Source organism: Lynx canadensis, chromosome A2 (assembly GCF_007474595.2).
Source record: "Lynx canadensis isolate LIC74 chromosome A2, mLynCan4.pri.v2, whole genome shotgun sequence".
Classification (NCBI taxonomy): domain Eukaryota; kingdom Metazoa; phylum Chordata; class Mammalia; order Carnivora; family Felidae; genus Lynx; species Lynx canadensis.
The window spans coordinates 163708158-163730508 of NC_044304.2; the positions used below are offsets into that span (position 1 = coordinate 163708158).

Below are 22351 nucleotides of genomic sequence, written 5' to 3' on the forward strand. Positions count from 1 at the left end.
GGTGAGGATGTGGAGAAAGGGGAACCCTCTTGCCCTATTGGTGGGAATTCAAGCTGGTGCAGCCACCTGGAGAACAGTGTGGAGGCTCCTCAAGAAACTAAAAATAGAACTATTCTAGAGGCGCCTGGGTGGGCTCACTTGGTTAAGCATACTTGGACTCAGGTCATGATCTCATGGTTCGTGCATTCGAGCCCTGCATCGGGCTCTGTGCTGACAACTCGGAGCCTGGAGCCTGTTTGGAATTCTGTCTCTGTCTTTCTCTCTCTCTCTCTCTGCCCCTCCCCTGCTCATGCGCTCTCTCTCTCTCTCTCTCTCTCTCACACACACACACACACACATACACACACACGATGGAATATTACTCAGCCATCAAAAGTATGAACTTTTACCATTTGCAATCACATGGATGGAGCTAGAATGTATATGCTAAGCAAATAAGTCAATGAGAGAAAGACAAATACCATATGATTTCACTCATGTGGAATTTAAGAAACAAAACAGATGGACATATGGGGTAGGGGGGGAAGAGAAGAGAGGGAAATAAATCACAAGAGACTCTTAATGATAGAGAACAAACTGTGGGTTGACGGAGGGAGGTGGGTTGGAGATGGGCTAGATGGTGATAGGTACTCAGGAGGGCACTTGTTGGGATGAGCACTGGGTGTTGTACGTGAGTGATGAATTACTGAAATCGATACTGCACTGGATGTTAACTAAAATTTAAATTAAAAACAATATGAAAAATAAAAACTCTAAACACTTTACAGGTATCAAGTTATGTGATACTCATAACAACCCCGTGAGGTAGGTACTGTTCTTCTCACTTTCTGGATGAGGAAACTGAGACACAAATGCATTGAGTAGAAGAACAAACACATGAGCCCTATGAAGGTTAGGCAACATTGTATAGCTTCCTTCAATTTGAGTTTCAAGAAAGGTTTTTGATAAAATTTTACTCTTGTACCTCTTTTATCACTTTGATTACTTTGATTTTCTATTCTGCACTCATGGCCAGATTTCTTTTCCAATAAAGAGACATTTCGGGGCGCCTGGGTGGTTCAGTCGGTTTGAGTGTTCGACTTCGGATCAGGTTGTGATCTCGTGGTTCGTGGGTTCAAGCCCCGCGTCGAGCTCTGTGCTGACAGCTCGGAGCCTGGATTCTGTGTCTTCTGTCTCTCTCTGCCCCTCCCTGCTCAGTGTCTCTTTCTCTCACGCTCTCGCTCTCTCTCAAAAGTAAACATTAGGGGCGCCTGGGTGGCGCAGTCGGTTAAGCGTCCGACTTCAGCCAGGTCACGATCTCGCGGTCCGTGAGTTCGAGCCCCGCGTCAGGCTCTGGGCTGATGGCTCAGAGCCTGGAGCCTGTTTCCCATTCTGTGTCTCCCTCTCTCTCTGGCCCTCCCCCGTTCATGCTCTGTCTCTCTCTCTGTCCCAAAATAAATAAACGTTGAAAAAAAAAAATTTAAAGGCAATATCTTTAAAAAAAAAAAAAAAAAAAAGTAAACATTAAAAAAATTTTTTTAAACATTTCAAACATGTAGAATATACCAAAAATAATAAACAGTGCTGTCTGCAGTCTAGTTATTGAACAGATATTCATGATTTTCCAAATTTCATTAGGTTCTCACTTGAAAAAAAAAGATAGGACATTATAGCCAGTAGCGGTTGACTTTGGCTGTATAACAAAGCACCCCCAAACAGTAGCTTAAATGAGCAACTATGTAGTTCTCAGCTTCAGATGAAATGAGATCCAGAGAGGAAGGGTCTGATCATAAACATGGGGCAGGATCTGATAAAAGAACCTAATTCTTCAGAGTTCTGATCTAAGGGTTTTCCTAAGGAAAACGAATTCCATCGATATTTTTTTTCTCGACATTCTGAGGGCTATTTCCGGCTATTCTACGAACTCTAGAGGTGAGGGGGTCATTACGTCTCCTGTTATGTCAGAAGTTTCATTTTCTTAAAAATTTTTTAAATATTTATTTTGAGAGACAGAGTGTGAGCGGGGGAGGGACAGAGAGAGAGGGAGACACAGAATCCCAAGTAGGCTCCAGGCTCTGAGCTGTCAGCACAGAGCCCAACGCAGAGCTCGAACCCACGAGCCACGAGATCATGACCTGAGCCCAAGTTGGATGCCCAACCGACTGAGGCCACCCAGGCGCCCCAGAAGTTTCATTTTCTTAAACAGAATCCCTTCTGACTACTCAATTGATATGCGTCACCTTAAGTATTGCTCTCATAAGCAAGTCTAGTATTTGTTTCAGTGAAAGCCGTTATTCCTAAATGATTAGATGGATTTATTAAAAGTGGCTATAAGCTGGGATGTATGATCTTGATCAGTCAGAACAGTGATTCTCATTTTAAGGTGACCAAAATCACCTGAAGACCAGGTTTAAAATGCAAATCACTGGGCCCAGCCCCACAGTTCCTGATTCATTAGGGCTGGATGGGCCCGAGGCTTTTGCATTTTGAAGTTCCCGAGTGTAGGATGCTTTTAGTTGGCGAACCATGCAAGGATCACTGAATTAGAGTAAAATAGGAAGTCATGGCTAATATACTGTGAGATAGGTAAGCGGCGTGCACGTGATTTATACTATAAGCACATTCTTTGTGGTTATTAGTTATAATACTAAAAATTGGAAACTACCAAAATAGCCAAACAATACAAAACTTTTAAAATAACTTCACGTAACTTTTTAAAAAATGTTTATTTTTGAGAGAGAGCGAGGGAGGGGCAGAGAAGAGAGAATCCCAAGCAGGCTCCATACTGATATTGCAGAGCCCGATGTGGGGCTTGAACCATGAACTGTGAGATCATGAACCTGACCTGAAATCCAGAGTCGGATGCTTAACCGACTGAGCCACCCAGGCGCCCCATAACTTCACATAGCTTTAAATGAAAAAACCACAAGTTATCTCAATGTTGTGTATACATGTGTGTAAGAACAGGGGACCTGGGTTAAATAGTGACCTACCAAGCGTTAGGACAAGAAGTGATCTTTATTTTCTTCTATGTTGCTTTTCTACATTTGCTGATTTTTCAATGGTCATAGTTACTTTGTGTAGTAAAGACTTTGTTAAAATAAGCATTACAAAGTGTGTTAAGTACAGAACACATGAATCATCGAATTTAGCCATTTCTCTCATTACCTGTTGACATCCAGCGATACTTAATTATTCTCAGAGTATTCTGAGGATACCTTAGGACAAAATAGCCCGCCACTTTTCCTACGTAAGCAGCCTCGGAACTGGTCACGTATGAGGGAGACAGAATCACTTAGCATTCGGAGTGTTGGCTCTGAGGCCAGACCTCCCGACCTTAAACTCTGCTCGGTGTCACTGGGCAAGCTTCTTCGCCAATATACGTATTCATTTCTTTATCCGTAAAATGGGGATAGTCACCGGACCTATATTATAGGCTGTTAGGATTTAATAAACAACTTAAGAAATGTTAGCTATTGCTATGGTTGTGAAAAAAAATTCAGCAGTTGCTTCGCACCAGCACACATACGTCAATGTTGTCTGTTTTCATCTAGATCTGGATGTGTGGAGGCCAACTCTTTGTACTCCCCTGCTCGCGGGTAGGACACATCAGTAAGCAGCGCTTTCCAAATCAACCTGAGTTTGCAGAAGCCATGACATATAACAGTTCTCAGACTGGCGCACGTTTGGCTGGATGAATACAAGGTGAGGGAAATGTCTCTGATTTGGAAAGACGAGCAAGAATACAGAACGGGGCTTGGCACCCAGGAACCCATTCCTGCCTTTCCAGATAACAAGTTTCCTTAAATTTTTGGCACACCTTCAACCCCTCATCCACCTTCCCCAGACCCTATTCGCAATTAGTTCATTCGAACCCACTACACTTGAACGTTCCTTTTTATTTCAATTGCTGGGGAAACTCAAGTTTCTCAGAAGTAAATTCATCAACCCAGGAAGTTTGGTTTGTTTGGCCCAGATCTATGTCCCTCCCGCCCCCCACCCTGTGGGATCCCCCCTCTGAAGCAAACATCTCCCGCTGTTCCCATCCCCACAGGCAATAATTTAGATTCTCTTCCTCTGGTACCAAGTTCCCAAGGGTGTAGCTACTGTGGTCTGGAGACCACGCGAGAGACTTCACTACCTCTCTTCTACCGACAGTCGATTTCTCTATCAAAGCCAGACCCCTTCATCTGCACGTCTCCCCAAGGCTGCAGCCCCTGGCCAGGACCTAAAAGGGTGCACACACAGAGAACATGTAGCCAAGGCCCCATTTGAACTTGAAAGGTGTCCCTCCAGGATCCACGCACAAACATAGACAGCAGTAGCCCCAAGACCTCCTTTCAGATATATGGGGAGAAAAATGGGAGAACTTGCTGTGATATTATATGTCCTGGTTCCAATCTAATATTTCTTTATTGTTTTAAATTATAAAAGGAATAATAGTCTTTTTTGAAAACGTCAATATTTCTACATGGCCGTTTCGATTGGCAAAAATGTCAAACGTCTGGTAGGACCAAGTATTGGCAAACACAGGAATTCTCAGACACGGCTGGTGGGCGTATTATTACAAACTCACTTTGGAAAACAGTTTGGCAAAGTCAAGTAAAGATCATGAGTATCCCATGATCCAGCAACTCCATCCTGTGTGCACACCACAGAAAGGCATGCCTTTGGGCAACCAGAAGACATGAACAAGAATGTTTAGAAACAGCATGGTGGATGTGAGCCCAAACAAAACACAGCCCAGCTGCTCGTCAAGAGCAGAATGGATAAATGGGTTATATTTAGCTGATATAATTCTATACAGCCATGAAAATTACCCAACTGGAGATACACACACAACGGTACAGTAAATCTTAAATCTTGCTGGGGGTACCTGAGTGGCTCAGTCGGTAAAGCATCCAACTCTTGACCTTGACTCAGATCTCGATCTCATAGTCGTGAGTTCGAGCCCTGCACTGGACTGGGCGTGAGGCCTACAGGGGCGCCTGGGTGGCCACGCGGTGAGCGTCCGACTCGGCTAGGTCATGATCTCACGGTCTGTGAGTTCGAGCCCACGTCGGGCTCTGTGCTGACGGCTCGGAGCCCGGAGCCTGCTTCGGATCCTGTGTCTCCCTCTCTCTCTGCCCCTCCCCGCTATTCTCTGTCTCTCTCTGTGTCAAAAATAAATACAACATTAAAAAAAATGTTTTTAAATAAATCAAAACAGACATCATGGTGAACAAAAGCAGCCCAACGCAATATACTGATATTCCATGTCTCTATGTTAAAAGTGAGTAAAATTAAGGCATACAATTTATGTATTCATAATTAGATAGCAAAGCTAAAAGGAAAAGCAAAGACGTGAATACATAATCATGATAACATTTAAAGTTTTTCATGTTTAAAAAAATTTTTTTCTTAATGTTTACTTATTTTTGAGAGAGAGAAAGAGAGACACAGTGCAAGCAGGGGAGGGGCAGAGAGAGAGGGAGACACAGAACAGAGTTCTGCTTTCAAGGAGGCTTTGGTCTCTTTAGGATAGCTCTTTGAATATAGGGCAGACTGAATCCATTAGACTTTTGTGCTTAGTACTATCTTAAATCCAGAGCGCGTAGAAGACTAACCAGGTGATAACAATGGCCAGTGCTGATGTGACACCCTGTGTCAGCCTGCGTTTACCCAGTGCTCCGTACATATTACACTGTTCGGTCCTCAGAACAACCTCATGAGGGTAAGGGCAAAGGTCACATAATAAATGACAGAGCAAGAATTCGAACCCGGGCTGTCTCCCCCCCACAGTCCATTTGCCCTAAGCCACTACACCATCTCTCATTTCTGAAACCACGGAAGTGTTGATTGGGACCAGGGAGGGAGGGTTTTCCTTGAGTATTGAGAGAGCAAGAGAAAGGAGACATACAACTTAGGTGGCTGTGATTCTTGGGCTCCTAAGAAGCAGGACCCAACCTTCCTGGATCCCACTACACCACCTCCGTGTTGTGGTTCATCACAGCACATCCTGCAAATATGCGCAGAGTGAGTGAATTCCAGGTACCACGTGGGTCTCTGCCCACACTGTATGGATGAAATTGGAAGATATTTTGTTCTGTTTTTGGGTTTTTTTTTTTTTTTTAGTTCAGGTGATGAAAATATACACTGCTATGTTAGATACGATTTGATTACCAAAGATTTGTTTGGTTTTAATGAAATTACTCTCTATTTCCATTTAGGAGCAGTTTTTTTTACGAAGACCTGGCCTGAAATCTGTTGCCTATGGAAACATTAGCGAGCGTGTTGAGTTAAGGAAACGATTGGGTTGCAAATCATTTCAGTGGTATTTGGATAATGTCTTCCCAGAACTGGAGGCATCTGAGGGCAGCAGATGAAACACAAATAAATCATTTTCATTAAAAAGGGTTGGGGCGCCTGGGTGGCTCAGTCGGTTAAGCGTCCGACTTCAGCTCAGGTCACGATCTTGCGGTCCATGAGTTCGAGCCCCACGTTGGGCTCTGGGCTGATGGCTCAGAGCCTGGAGCGTGCTTCCGATTCTGCGTCTCCCTCTCTCTCTGACCCTCCCCCATTCATGCTCTGTCTCTCTCTGTCTCAAAATAAATAAACGTTTAAAAAAAAAAAATTAAAAAAAATAAAAATAAAAAAGGGTTAAAAAACCCCTATGTCTTCAACATAGAGGAGAAAAGTCCGGAACATCAAGAAATGTGTGAATGCAGTAAGAAATACAACCAGAGTGCTCTAGAATAAGAGTGCCTTTCTGTCTTGCTTTGATGATAGTTCTTAACCCTTCGTTACACGTCACTGAATTTCTGGGGTGGCAAAACCGTGAACATTAGAAAGATCATTAGAACATTAGAAAGTTTGTCACACAGTGCAACTATCACACCATTGATTGAGGTGAAGTGTATTGTCTCTAGAATTTGCCCAACTCGCTTGGTCCCGTTAGACCACAGGGGATGCTCCACTCTGGGAGGCTTTGTCCATTCCTACTCTAGAACTCAGAAAGACGTTCACAGAGAGCCTTGGTTGACACGTGCCAACGTTGGCTCAACTGTGTCTAGATCCTTTTCTTGCTGCTAGCGTCGATTTTGGTGCTGATTTCTTGCTTGCTTGGGTTCCTGAGTTCCAGATGTCCCGTCCACTTGCCTTGGTGGCCCAGTCCGGTCCTGTAGACCAGCCTTGTTGTCTGTGGCTGTCAGTCCTTTGTCACTTGGAGACAGTCCCCCTGCCTTGCTTCTGGTTTTGCCTTGTTCATATTTCTCCCCTCCTATGGCTCTGGCCTATAGTGTCCTATCACTTCTTTGCATTCTGCACTTTGTTGATGATTGATTTTCTGACTCAGACCTGTTTAGCTGGGATTGGGGGAAGGAGTGGATAGGCTCCCTATCTACCCTGTGTGAACACACTCCCGAATGTCTAAAGTACTTCTCTTGGGTTAGAGGGATGGCTGTTGTGTTCACCCTGGTGAAGGTGGCTAGAGAGGGGAAACGTATTTGATTCACAAAGACAAGGAGAAAATGAGGGGAAGAACACACTGAAAGGAATAAAAGGACTGGGGGAGACTTAGGGTGGGATCACTAAACCTAGCCTACGTTGAAGAAAATAGAAGCCAGTTTTTACAGCAGGAAACAACTTATCTATTGTGCTCAATCAATAATTGAGTAGTTGGTTATCTAGGGCTAGGTATCCTTCTAAATGAGGAGCAGGAAACATCTCTCCCTTCATGGACTTGTATTCTTTGGGATAATCTATATATGTGAAGACGAAAGAACCAGCGTATAATCTCTTTATACATATGTATTTTAGCAAGATACTCTATAAAATCTATTGATAGAAGACATCGGGGGAGACCTGGACTCAGATATCACAGATGACCGGGTAACTTTATTGAGACTTTAAAAAGTCAATCTGGGGTGTCTGGGTGGCGCAGTCGGTTAAGCGTCCGACTTCAGCCAGGTCACATACTCGCGGTCCGTGAGTTCGAGCCCCGCGTACGGGCTCTGGGCTGATGGCTCAGAGCCTGGAGCCTGTTTCCGATTCTGTGTCTCCTTCTCTCTCTGCCCCTCCCCCGTTCATGCTCTGTCTCTCTCTGTCCCAAAAATAAACGTTGAAGAAAAAAAAAAAGTCAATCTGGCAATACAAAATAAGCACCACATTTATGATTTTGTTCTTGGCCCATTTTTTATACCATCTCTGCCTCTAGAAAGCAATAGAAATGATTATAATAAACCCATGAGTCTATTAAAATTAGTGTAAAGTACAAAACAGAAATCTTTAACAGGAGAAAAGAATTCTAGTATAAATACTAGAGAGTAAATACAAGAGTATTATCTTGAAATAACTTTTTCTAGTTTTGAAATTTGAGAATAATTGTTTTCTTTGGTAAGCATAACAGAGGATGCTATAAATTCCATCTTTGCCAAAAAAAAATGTTCTCAGAGTCACAAAACTAATATTGTCTTAGTTTTTCTAATTTAAATGTTGGTTCAGGTACTACATAATGGGGACTGGTCTTAGAAATGATGTAGTGTGTTGCTTAAACAGTTCTTTTGAATACTGTTTCAGTTGACTCTGGAATAGAAACCAGAACCAACATCCAAGGGCCCATGGGTGGCTCAGTTGGTTAAGTATCTGACTCTTGGATTTAGGCTCAAGTCGTGATCTCACGGTTGTGAGATCGAGCCCCAGATTGGGCTACCACCATGGGCATTGACCCTGCTCACATTTCTGTCTCTCTTCCCTCTGCCCCTTCTCCACTTGTGCACTCTCTCCTCTTGCGCGCCACGCGCGCGCATTCTCTCTCTCAAAACAACAAAACCAAAAAACAACCAACATCGAAGTATTTGGTGTGATTGAAAGGAAATCTACATTAGCCTGTAGGTGGCAACTTTTTATTTCAGGGTGGAAACTTAAAAATCTGATTTATGTTCTGGAGCTAATTGAGGAAATATTTGCTAACCCTCTCAAAGCTTTTCTCAAAACACAGTTTTGGTATGATCAAATGCTCAGACAAGCCCTAAAGTAAGCCTGGGAGTTCTGTAGCTAAAGCATACATCTAGGAGTTTATCCTAACATACACCTGCGTGAAAATTGAGCTCCCATTATGTTGCATACTCTGTGGTAAGTACTCTTCCTTGATTATCTCATTTCACTCACACAGCTTTGTAAAATAGGCCCTATTGTCATTCCCATTTCATAGACGAGAAAACCAAAGATTTGTCCAGGGTTGGGTTGCCAGTGTTAGCAAATAAAAATGCAAGATGCTCTGTATTTGACATTTGAATTACGGATACGCAACATTTTGCTGTATTTCACATATTCCACGGAACATACTTCTACTAAAACGTTTGTTTCTCCGAAATCACATTTCAGGTCATCGTGGATTCATCTGGTAACTTCATCTAGGGGCAAACTAACACAGCCCATACACTAGCAGGATCCGCCCAGTCTCTGAGACTCTGGGTTGAACCACATTACGCTGCAAAGAGCATTTTAGTGTCATTCTTCACAACGGTAAAACTGGAGCTCTCCCCAACCTCAAATGCTAGAAGTATACCATTATACATCAATTTTGCTAGACTACGATATACACCCACTCAAACCCTTTAAAATAACGCTAGGAAAAAAAAAAATCCGTTGAAGACCCATCAGAATGGCACACATTTAACATCTGACGCTATCAAAGGTCGGGAGAAGGTGGAGTAACGGAAGCTCTCTGGCACTGACCGTTCCCTACCGCGCCGATTTCAAACTTAAGTTGTATGTGAATCACGCGGAGATCCTGTTAAAATGCAGACTTCCCTTCCTAGGTAGGTCCGCACGGGGCTGAAGATTCAGCAGTTGTAAACAAGCCCCGGCGACACTGGCGGCGCTGCGGCCAAGGTCGCACGGGAGCCCCGCACCCCTGCACTCCTCCCACCGGCGCGTGCGGTCGGTCTCCCCACGGCTTCTCGGGGGCGTGCACCCGCAAAGCCTTCACACTTGAACCCACGTGTCTTTTATCGCAACGGAGCTTGAACATCGTTTAAAACATATAAGCCCACTTGTCCTTACGAGGCCTTTTTATACGAGAAGAAACCCGAAGGCCGCCCGTCACAGACCCTCAAGGCCGTAGCCCAAAACGCGGCCTCGACGGCGCCCGGCACCTCGCCGCGGCCGCTGGGCACCCACGCGGGCGAGCCGGGTGACGTCACTCCCACCGCGCGGGGGGGGGGGCGGGGCCTTCGTCACGTGGCCCCAGGGGCACGCGCGCTCGGGCCGAGACTGCGGCGCGGGCACTGGGCGAGCCCGCGGCCGCCAGAGCGCCGGTGCAGCGTTTCCTTCGGGCCCGCTGTGCTCATGCGGCTCGGACCGGGCTGCTGGCGGGAGAGAAGATGCCACGGCCCGAGTCCCAGAAGGCCGGGATCCTGCGCTGCCGGCGGTCGGGGTGAGTAGCGCGCGGCCGGGCTCGCGGCGTCTGAGCCCGCGCGGCCTCCGTCGTCCCCCCTTCGGCGCCTCGGGCGAGCTGCTCCGGCGCGCGGCCCCGAGGCCCCGAGGGCTGGGCGGCCGCGCCCGCCGCCGGCTGCCGTGTCGGGCCCTGCGGGCGCGGCGTCCGACCCCGCGAGCTCGGCCCCCGCGGGGACAGGCTGTTGGCGGCGTCACCGCCCGCGGGGCCCGGCGCTCTCCTGCGGGCGAGGGCTGCGGCCGCGCGGGGGCTCGCGGAGCCGTGGGCCCGGGGCTCCCGCCGCTCTTTTCCCAAACGGAGGCCGGAGCCCTGCGGCTCAGCCTTCGAAGCAGAGCAAGCGGGGCCGCAGAAGTGAGAACGGAAAGTCGCAGCCGGGAGCGCCGCAGAGGGGAGGAAGTGAACGGAGCACCCGCCCCGCTGCTTCCCCCCCTCCCCCTTCCACCGGGTCCAGGTCGCTCGGCGTTTCCCCCGAAAGGCGCAAAAACTTTCTCCTTTTTTTCCTGCGGTCATTGACCGAGGCCACATGTGGGATTTGGTGGATGTGCCTCTCGTTTCTCTTTCTTTTCTTTGCAAATATACTCGTTGGAGAAATTGGGTTGTCTTATATAGTTTACTACATTCCTGAAATCCATGCAGTTTGCGTAAAATGTAAAAATACCAAGTCCCTGCCTTCCAGGTCTGATAGACTGCTTCCTTTGAGGAATATTAACATACGTGTGATTTTTTTTGTTTTTTTTTTTTTTGTTTTTTTTGTTTTTTAGTTAACCATCAGAGAAGATTGGGTCAGCATTCTTTTTGCTTTGGTTATGAAAGCAGTTGTTTGGTTGGTCGGTTTTCCAAATATAAAATGAAATTACAACTTTGTGCTTTTTTAAAAAAAAAAAAATTTATTTGGAGAGAGAGACAGAGCACGAACAGGGGAGGGGCAGGAGAGGGAGGGAGACACAGAATCCGCAGCGGGCTCCAGGCTGAGCTGTCAGCACAGAGCCCTAAGGCGGGGCTCAAACCCACAAACCCCAAGATCATGACCTGAGTCGATGGTTAACCGATTGAGCTACCCAGGCGCCCCTGAACGTGCTTTCACAGTATTATTGTGCGTCAGGATATTCTGTGTCCACTCTCCTCCCCCAAATCATGGAGTAGACCTGACTTTTCAGTGTCTGTGTGTTATTCCACTCACTTTTTTCCCGTGTATCCAGAAGTACTATGTGTTGAAATATGATCTGCTTTAAGAAAATGGAAAAATCTTACCTACTTTAAGAGAGATGATACATACATACCTTCAATATGTATCAGTTGAGCTTTTCAAATTAAAGGTGGTGGAAGAGTAGGCCACACTTTTCACGTCTTCTCTTGACAAATTCTGTGCTGTTTGTTCTTTGCCAATTTGGGTTCTACTTAGTTTTTTTTTTTTTTTTTTTTTTGTAATTTCTTTTTATTGGGGTAAAACAGTAAAACACAATATGCAGTTTATCATTAGAACCATATTTAAATTTTTTTTTTTTTTTTTAACATTTACTTATTTTTGAGAGACGGAGCTAGAACATGAGGGGGAGAGGAGCAGAGAGAGAGGGAGACACAGAATCTGAAGCAGGCTCCAGGCTCTGAGCTGTCAGCACAGGGCCAGAAGCAGGGCTGGAACTCACAGTGAGACCGTCACCTGAGCAGAAGTCGGACACTTAACCAACTGAGCCACCCAGGTGCCCCTCATTAGGACCGTGTTTAAGTGCACAATTCAGCTGCATGAAGTACATTGACAATATTGGGTCACCATCCCACTGTTTCCAAAAACACTTCTCATCACTCCAAACAGAAACTCTGTGACCAGTAAGCAGTAACTCCCCATTTCCACCTTCTCCCAGATCCCTTCGGCCTCTCTGAATTTGACTACTCTAGATAAAGTTGAGTCAGACCGTATCCTCCTTTTTATTTCATACAATATTTGTCTGGCTTATTTCATGTGTTTTCAAATTTCATACATGGTGTAGCATCTATTAGACTTCATTCCTTTTTATGGCTGAATTTTTTGGCTGTATCACATTCATTCATCTCTTGATGCACTCGGGGTTGTTTCTACCTTCTGGCTACTATGAATAGTGCTGCTATGAACATGAGGCTCCTTGTGTCTGTTTTTGATTCTTTGGGGTGTATGCCTAGGAGTGGAATTTGCTGGATCCTGTGATAAATCTGTGTTTGACTTTTTGAGGAACAAACCCTTCACATTTTTTTTTTTTCAAAGTTTATTTATTTTTGGGACAGAGAGAGACAGAGCATGAACGGGCGAGGGGCAGAGAGAGAGGGAGACACAGAATCGGAAACAAGCTCCAGGCTCTGAGCCATCAGCCCAGAGCCCGACGCGGGGCTCGAACTCACAGACCGCGAGATCGTGACCTGGCTGAAGTCGGACGCTTAACCGACTGCGCCACCCAGGCGCCCCACCCTTCACATTTTTAAAACTGCTTTCTTAAGGCCTTCATGCCCCTGCTGTGGCCAAATCTGATGGCCCCACCTCAAATCCTGCCGGCTTGACCTCTGTAAATCTTGGTGACACCTCATGTTGCTCGTCAGTACACCCTCTTGAGGTTCTCGATTTTGTGATCCTTCTCATGTCCTCTCTAAGTATCCTTTTCTACACGATTTTTAAATGTGCTTGTCCCCAGAGGTTCAGTGCTTGCTCCCTAATCCATTTTGCGCTCATTACTTAAAGCCTCTTCTGCTATTATTTCCGTGTAACTTGAACTAAAGTTTTGGTGTTCTGTTTTTAACTTCGCTCTGAGGCTTAAGTTTGAATGTCAAGCTAGGGACACCTCTACATCAGGTGTCCTTTCCAGTGCAACATACCCAGACCAAAATTCGTCCTCTGCGAATCCTCCCAAACCTGTTTCTCTCCATGCTCCCCGTCGCCAAGACTTGAAAGCTGGGAGTTGTTTTTATTCCCTTTCTCCCCTAGGGACCCACGTCCTGTCACGTTGACCCGTGCGGACAGTTCTGCCTCTGATCCTGCCTGCCGCCCACTTCCACAGCTCTGGATAGAGCCGTGACCGCTGCTGCTTTTTTTTTTTTTTTTAAGATCTAATTGGCTTTAATGATTCATGAATCAGGCAACATCTCATTTAGCAAGAGGGAAGCTCCCATGATTGCCTCTTATTGGAATTTTTCTAACTGGACTTCCTGGTTCTAGATTTTTTTTCCCCCTCTGTCCCAAACCATTTTGTACACTTCTGCTGGAATTTTCTTCCTGAGATATATTTGCCTAAAGATACTAGTTAGCTTTCTTTTACATTCAGAATAAGTTAATTCTTTTTTTTTTTTTTTTTTTTTTTTTTTTTTAAATTTTTTTTTTTCACGTTTATTTATTTTTGGGACACAGAGAGACAGAGCATGAACAGGGGAGGGGCAGAGAGAGAGGGAGACACAGAATCGGAAACAGGCTCCAGGCTCCGAGCCATCAGCCCAGAGCCCGACGCGGGGCTCGAACTCACGGACCGCGAGATCGTGACCTGGCTGAAGTCGGACGCTTCACCGACTGCGCCACCCAGGTGCCCCTTTTTTTTTTTTTTGAGAGAGAGAGAGAAAGCTAATGAGGAGGAAGGGGTGGGGGGTGGGGGGGCAGAGGATCTGAAGCGGGCTCTGTGCTGACAGCAGAGAGCCCCATGCGTGCCACGAATTCACAAACCGTGAGATTGTGACCTGGGCTGAAGCCGGACACTTAACTGACTGAGCCACCCAGGCACCCCCAGAACAAATGAATTCTCCTCCTCAGGGCCAGAGCCCCAGCCTGTACTCCCGGAAGTGATTGCCTTCCACGAGCCTTAACCAGCCAATCATTCGTCACAGCCAACCGTTCTAACTTGCTAGTCCATTTGGAAAACTGAAAACAAATACATGTTGTGATTTTCCAAGCTGTGAACTTTTTCCTTGAGATGTTTCAGTATTTGGTCATTGAGGTATTATTTTTTTTAAAAGCCAAACTTGGACATCAGCTTCTAAGAGAAACACACTCATGTCTGTATAGTTTGTTTATATCTTTATTGTAGCACTTTTTAGACTTTGCTTTAGGACGTGCCTGAGTTTTTTACCCAATTCATTATTTCTTTAGGATTTTTGTCCTTAGAGAAAGTGAGATGATTGGCTAAAGGAAATAAAGATTTTTTTTTAAGATTCCTGTGCCATTGTCAAATTGCTTTTGAAAAGGGCCTTGCAATTTATAATTTTATCACCGATAATGACCCAGATAGATAAAATCATGAATGAAAATGGAATTATTACAACCAGTCCCTCAGAAATATAATTTTATCACCGATAAATGTATCATTTAAGTATATGTACTTCAGGGAATATTTTTAAAAACTTTGCTAATTGGAGACGTAGGATCTTATTTTTCTTTTCTTTATGCGTCTTTACTGATTGTTGAGACTGAAGACTTTTCCGTATGTATTTCCAAGATTCATCCAAGTTGTTCACTTATCAGTACTTTGAAAAATGCTGTACGGAGAGTCCCAGCCCCAGCCTTAGCATCACACAATAGAACAGGGTTGCTCAGCCTCTGCACCGTTGAAATCTTGGGCCAGATAATCGTCTGTTGTTGGGGCCTGCCCTGCGTATTGTAAGATGCTTAGCAGCATTTTGCTACCCGCCAGATGCTAGTAGGATCCCCCAAGTTGTGACCACCAAAACCACTTCCAGACGTTGCCAAAAGACCCTGGGGCTGCCAGATTTGCCCAGACGGTATGGAGTGTCGCAGCCCCTGGCTGAGAACCACGGACCTGGAGCTGCAAGACTGTAAGTCCAGTGACATAGTCCCCCCTTCACCGTGCCGCGTCTGCGGTCACCCCCAACACCTCTTTCCACGTGAACATCCTGTCTCAAAACTAAATTGTAAGCTGTCCTCCGATGAAGCGTCTGTTGACTAGGAGGGGAGCAGAAGTGAGGAGAAAATAGTTCATATATACAAACACAGAAAACTCACAAGGACAGACCACTGGCATTTGTGATCTTGGACTCAATGAAAAAGAATTAATTGAGGACTGAACTGTGTAAGCACGTTATAACCCCTGGAGATCAATATACCTACAGAACCCCACACCTGAATATAAGGGTAAGGGTCAAAGGAACACTTTTATTAGGTGAAAGATACATATTTTTTAATGCTTTATTATGGGAAATGTTGTTAGTGGTCGGTCTTTTTTCATCTGTTACCCCGCCTGTCTCATCTCCTGTTGGTTAATTTGAAGCAGATTTCAGGTATCATAGGATTAGATTATTTTCGCTTTGTAAAATAAGCTGTCCCTTCCTTTGGAAAGCCAGCAACAGCGGGTTGAGTTGCTTCTCTCACCTTGCGTCATCCTGATGTCCTCTTTTGCCTCCCTCCTCCCTCTTCCCCATTTAAGGACTGTGATTACCCTGGGTGTACCCAGTTAACCCAAGATAATCTCTGTATTTGAAGGCCAAGTGCTGAGAAACCCCAGTTCCTGGGATGTGGGTACTGCTGGGGGACCGTTATTCTGCCTCTACATAGCACATCAATCGTGCTTCTTGTAAAGAATTTTTTTGGTGGTTGCCTTAGAGTTTACAATATACATTTCAACGTGTATTTATTTTTGGGACAGAGAGAGACAGAGCATGAACGGGGGAGGGGCAGAGAGAGAGGGAGACACAGAATCGGAAGCAGGCTCCAGGCTCTGAGCCATCGGCCCAGAGCCCGACGCGGGGCTCGAACTCACGGACCGTGAGATCGTGACCTGAGCTGAAGTCCGAGGCTTAACCGACTGAGCCACCCCGGTGCCCCTACAATATACATTTTAAACTAATTAGTTTGAATCTGCCTTCACGTAACACTCTATTGCTAGACTTGTACAGGTACCGTATTAGACTATCCCACGTTTTCCCTCCCATTCCTGTGAAATTGCGGTCATTCATTCACTTATCAGTATGCCAGTATGTCATTCGTTCACTCAGTATATTGTGACATATATTACTTTGAACAGCTTTTCTTAGATCGACTAAGAATAAGAAATCAAATTTTATTTTCATTTCATTGTTTTCGTCTCTGATGTTCTCTACTGATCCAGGTTTCTGACCTGTGTCATTTTCCTTCTGCTTGAAGAATTTAGCGTTTCTTGCAGGGCAGTTCTGGTGATAGATAGATTCCTCAGTTTTTCTTCCAGAAGGTATTTCTCCTTAATTTTTGAAGGATAATGTCAGTGGGTATAGAAGTCTAAGGTGGTGGGATTTTTTTCTTTCACACTTTGACTATTTTAGTCTGTCTCTTGCTTGCATGATTTCTGATGAAAAGCCCACTGTAATTCTTACCTTTTTCCTCTCTAGGTGAAGTGTTTTTCCCTCCCTGTGGCTTCTTGGAAGATTTTTTTTTTTTTTAACGTTTATTTATTTTTGAGACAGAGAGACACAGAGCATGAACGGGGGAGGGCCAGAGAGAGAGGGAGACACAGAATCGGAAACAGGCTCCAGGCTCTGAGCTGTTAGCACGGAGCCCGACGCGGGGCTTGAACTCACAGACCGCGAGATCATGACCTGAGCCGAAGTCGGACGCCCAACCGACTGAGCCACCCAGGCGCCCCTTCTGGGAAGATTTTTTATTTGTCTTCTGATTTTCTGATTATAGTATATGCAGGTGAGAGTTTTCAGGGGATCTATTCTGCTTTGGGTTCTCTTGGCTTCCTGGAGTCTGTCATTAATTTTGGAACGTTCTTGGCCATTATTATTGTCACCTCACATCTTTCTTCTTCCTTTTTCTTTCTTCTTCTGGTATTGCAGTACTTTTTGTGTTATACTTCCTGAATTTGCCCCACAGTCCTTGGATGTTCAGTTTTTTTCCTGTCTGCGTTTCGGTTTGGAAAGTGTTGACTTCTGTTCAGGCTCACTGCTTTTCCTTCAGCGGTGTGAACGCGGCGGAAGGCCGTCCTCATTGCCGGCCCGGTCTTCTCGATTTTTTAGCCTTGCCTTCTGGGTCTTCCTTAGAGGGTCCATCTCCCTGTTTATATTGTTCACGTGTTGCATGTTGTCTTTTCCGTTCGAGTTCTTAACGTATCAATTAGAAATGGTTGAAATTCTCGGACGATCCCCAAATCTGTGTCGTTGAAGTCTGGTCCTTGTGATTGCGTCGTCTCTTCAGACCTGCCTTCCGCTCGCTTTTCCGTACGTCTCACCTTTGTTGTCGAGAACCTGACAAGGGTCAGGTCATGGCACCTGAGGTAAGTAGACCATTGGCGAGTGGCTTTGTGGTGCTCTGGCGAGGGGTTTGGCTCTGTTTAGCGTTTGCTGTCGCCGCCGGATGCTTCGTATTTTTCTGGCGACCTTGTTTGTATCTGCCCTGTTGACCTTGCGATTTTCTGAGCAGCCTTCCCCAGACGGTCTGTGTCTTGCAGCTGTTTGAGCCGTGCCTCACCTTGGTCGGCCCTGGAGCCCTTGGGTGTGGTGGTCAAGTACGAGAGAGGGTGAGAGTTCCGTCATCGGCAGATGCCACCGTCACGGGTGCTCGCCAGTGGGGTGGCGGTTCCCCCTTCCCGGTCCGTTTCCCGGAAGCCTTGACCTTTGGCGATTGTCTTTGCCCCTTGGCTTTGACTGGGAGGCTTAGCTGGGGCCCGGGTGGGGGGCGTGCCCTTCCCCAAAGAGGAGAAAGCTCTGGCACGTCTTCCCCCTGGAGCGGATGCCCCTGCGGTGGGGAAAGTTCTGGGTGTTCCGGCGAGTGCTCCGCCCGTCTCCCGCCAGAGGCCGAGGGGATCTTTCCGCCCCTCCGCCCTCGCGGCGAAGACCGCCGGCCGCCGCCCGGTGGCGGAGCCCGCGGAAGGGTGGGGACGGCCGCCGCGCGCTTCCCCGGAGTCGCTCCCTCTCCCGTCAGCGCGCGGCGTGCGGCCCGGCGCCCGCTCCGGGAGAGAAGGTGCCGGCGGCGCGGCTCCCGCGTCGGGGCGGCCTCGTTTCCCCCGCGGTGCCGAAGCCCCGGTTTTCAGCGTGTCCGGCTCTTCATTGTGGGAAGGAGGGGGACGGTGGCCCGTAGGCTCTTCTCCCGTTGGAGCCGGAAGCAGAAGGCCTTCCCCGCCTGCTTCACGCGGAGTTCGTGACGTGGGCCCGTCTTCGTGAGCGCGGCGCAGAGGCCCGGGACGGTGGCGCGCGTCCAGACTGCGCGGCTCGAGCTGGTGTTTTGCGTTGATCGCTTGACCGATGACGATTTCGGGCTGTGCTGCCCGAGCCCTTTTGCGTTCCTCAGAAAAGAATGTTCTTCTCTCGCGACTGTAAAAACGCCTAGCGGCTTCTCAGAACTTCTTGTAGGCATTATTCTGCGTTTTGCGGGCAACGAAAGCTATACAGACCCACCTTTATTAAATTTTCCACTTAGGAATAATACCGTAATTCATACGTAGAAGAATTTGTCAAGCCGTCTCTTCTGCCGCAGCCCGATTCTGTTAGTTTGGGTTTCTCCAGAAGCAAATCCTGCGATACAAATGTAAATTGGCCTTGTTTCTGTGTGAGGTCATCTCCGGACCCACCGGTAGGGGAATGAAGGCGTGAGGGAGAGAGAGAGAAAGGCAGGAAGGGGCGCGGACCTCAGGCAAGGCCGTAAGGGTGTGCGGAGCGGGGAACACACGCGTCGGTCACGGTCCAGGGCGAGCGGGGAAGGGACCGGGCACTTTGACCGTCCGCTGTCGAGGGCCGTCCTTCGGCAGGTGCACGTTCCCACGTACTTTGGGGCCTGCCCCGTATGGGCGCCTGGGCTCCGGGGGCCAGGGAGGCGGGCAAAGGTGGTTGGAAACAGACCTGTGCGGATGCTGAGACCCCGGAGGATGTCCCGGTGACAGCGTCTGCTCTGTGCCTTCCGGCGGCTGATCGAGCGGGATGAGCCGGACTAGAAATTGGCCGTTTGCCCCACCGATCAGTCGGGTCGTCAGCTGTCTAAACCTCTTCAGGTGGTGGGTGGTACTCGGAAACGAGTTTTCCGAGGAATGCGCAAGATTCGGTCACGTGATTATCTGATGGTCGCTTTTTGGACACCCGTTCACTTTGAAATACAAAAGCAGCGGTTTAGAAGATAATCCTGGCCTCGTGCTTCTGGTAATTCCAGCCTGGGTAACCTGGTTCAGAGCTGTCACTGCTGATGGCAGAGAATTCCCGGGATGGTAAAGAATTCCTGGCTCTTCATCGTGTGCCAGCAGAATAAAACTCAGAGGCATGGTTTAAGGGTAGTTAACTCGGTTAACGCTCCTTTGGTCGTAGGACGAAGCTGGCTATAGAAGGCCGTGTGGACCGTGGACACACGTGTGCGTGTTTATATTGGGTGTGTTGAAAGCCGTTTGAGTTTCTTAGTTGTTTGGATATCTGAGAACACTTATTTCTAGTAACCATGTTTTTTTCCCTCTTCATTTATTTCCTCTTCATCTGATGTCCTTTGAGTTTAATTCTCCTTTTTACGGGCAGAAGGGGAACAAGCAAGAACAGTTCTCATAACTGTGGAGGCTGTAAATGGTCACTGGGTGTTCATTCTGTACACCTCAGTCAGGAGTTGCGGTGCGGGCTGGGGACTGATCACAACTTTTGCAGTGTTTGAATTTCTGTAGGTGGGGGACGTGCCCTGCCGCTCTCATCCCTCTCTCTGGCTGAGTCACCCATTTATCTGCCTGGTTTCTGACTGCATCGGATCGTATGAGCCTTGGGTTGACATGACATCGGCTCTTTCTGTTAGGACCCAGGAAAGGCTGCAGCGGGCATTTCCTGTCGTTCCTGTCGATCTTGATCAGACACATGGGGTCAGAAATGAATTAAGGAAAATATGAGAGATCCCAATAAACTAGAACCGTGTGTCGTAGAGTATATACTTAGAAAGGTCTTGAATGTAATGATTCCTTGAAGTAAACGTGTGTTGTGCAGGCCTCTCCCGAGACTACGGTCACTTTCTCCTTTCCGTCTTAACCAGGGAGAGCTGCCCCTTTCCGCCTGCGCGTTTGATCAGACAGGATATTAAAGTGTACTGGTCAGCCTCTCCCAGCCCATTTTCACTGACCAAGCAGGTGTCCCGGGATTGGTTCCCGTGCTTCGTCATATTGGCTGTCCTTTTAGTTTCCTTTTCTTCAGTGCTTAATTAAATTTGCTTCTTTCTCCCGTCAACATTACCATGTGGTTTTCCTCTGCATTTGAGGTGTAGTGTATAGACACTGCATGTGTTTATGTTCTTTTTGATTTTCTTCCAGAGAGGGGATTCATAAATGTCTGAGCGATGTCAGAGGATTATTCCCGGGAACATATGATGTCTGGAATGTGCTCTGAACCTTTCCTAATTCAATGATCTCCTTACTTGTAATTATGAAATGTGTTTGTGGTGAATGTTTTCTTCTAGTCTTTCAGGTAGATAAGGAATGAGAAAAAAATAATGTGGGGTTTTGTTTTTTTTTTCCCTGTTGTCATCACCGTGTAATTTCACAGGGGTACATAGGAAAGGCATGTGCTGTAAATCACATGACCGTAGCTCAGTTAAAATATGAATATGTCTCTTTTATGGAAAAAGCTAACAGATGTTTGCTGTTTGACAATTTGGAATATAGAATAGACCGATGAGAAAATAACCAGGAACTGCACAAAGGTAAATATTTAACAAGCAAAGATGACTTTTTAAACTTCATTAAACATTATGGAAATTATTTTGTGCTGAAGGACTGTGAAAGCTCTACTACTGTGTATGAGTTAGGTAGTATGGTCTTCTCCTCCTGTAGTAAAAGAAGATGGGCATTGGGCAGACGAATTCAGACTGATTAGTGATTTGTGGAGGAAAAAGTCTTTCAAAACGTGCTGTTAGAATATTTGTTCAGTGTCCAGATTTTATTCTCAAGTTTTTGACACCTTAATGGAATGAAAATAGCCTTCCTTTTAATGTGCTAAAATCCCTTTTGCTTCTGAGGTTAAAAGAAAAGGCCATATTTCGTTCAAAGCCTTAAAATATTTAATCCTCTCCAAAGTTCTTATATTTTTAAGTTAGGCTAAGAAATTTTTTACCTTGATTTTTAAAGAAATATATATTCTTTGTAGGAGATGTTTTAAGTAAAGGAAAGTCACCAGAAAATTAGCTGTGATTCCACTAAGCTGATTCTATTAAGTGTATTTTTTTGTTATTGCTGATAACAGTGTAACATTTCAGGTCGTGTGAGAGATTAAAAATAAGCAGTAGGGGTGTGCCTGGGTGGCTCAGTCGGTTAAGCCTCCGACTTCGGCTCAGGTCATGATCTCACCGTTCGTGAGTTCGAGCCCCGCGTCGGGTTCTGTGCTGACAGTTCAGAGCCTGGAGCCTGCTTCAGATTCAGATTCTGTGTCTCCTCTCTGTCCCTCCCTCACTCACTCTCACTCTCTCTCTCTCTCTCTCTCTCTCAAAATAAACATTAAAATATTTTTTTAATAAAATAAAAATAAGCAGTAGAATATATAGCAAAATATTTGCAGTAATGAGATTTCAGGCATTTTTTTTTTTAACTTTTTGCTAATCTGTTTTTTCTGATTTTTTTAGCATAGTAGCAGAGCTTAAAATATTAATCCCTGCCACCTTGCGTGGTGTCTGGCATATAGAGCTCTGCTGTGTTCCCAGTATTAGCCTTTCCTTAAGGATTATTTAATGATTTTCAGAAGAAGAATGTTGGATTATTTAGTACATTTAATAGGCCCCGACTGGAAGATTAATGGAATGGTTTCAAGTATCATCTGTAGAGTCACATTGGGTAACAGGCACCATCCTGGTGAACTTTACATAATTTGACTACTTTATGGAGCATAATTTAGTAGCTGGTGTGTGCTGTGTTCTTTGTTAATAGAAGATAACTATGGACAGCATCTCAAAATGGGTTTTCTTAGCTCAGACGACTGTGCTGTTGAGAAATACCCCTCACTGTAATTGATAATGATGCTGGAATTTAAATTGAGTGAGATCTCATGTGATTTTAG

The 22351-nt window shown here is 46.1% G+C and overlaps 2 protein-coding genes across 3 annotated transcripts in view; both read left to right on the plus strand.

Moving 5' to 3' along the window:
• The window catches only part of GALNTL5 (polypeptide N-acetylgalactosaminyltransferase like 5), a 52363-nt gene extending 46019 nt beyond the window's left edge, over positions 1 to 6344 (plus strand). The window contains 3 exon segments of the mRNA XM_030295946.1: positions 3534 to 3647; positions 3649 to 3684; positions 6189 to 6344. Of these exon segments, the coding sequence (XP_030151806.1) occupies positions 3534 to 3647; positions 3649 to 3684; positions 6189 to 6344 (306 nt within the window).
• A 3887-nt stretch (positions 6345 to 10231) lies between these two features.
• The window catches only part of GALNT11 (polypeptide N-acetylgalactosaminyltransferase 11), a 44778-nt gene continuing 32658 nt past the window's right edge, over positions 10232 to 22351 (plus strand). Inside the window, exon 1 of one of the 2 annotated variants that reach the window (XM_030308868.2) lies at positions 10232 to 10396. The gene's annotated coding sequence lies outside the window, so the exon portion shown is untranslated. The remainder of the gene's footprint in view (positions 10397 to 22351) is intronic. The other variant, XM_030308870.1, reaches the window with a different exon arrangement.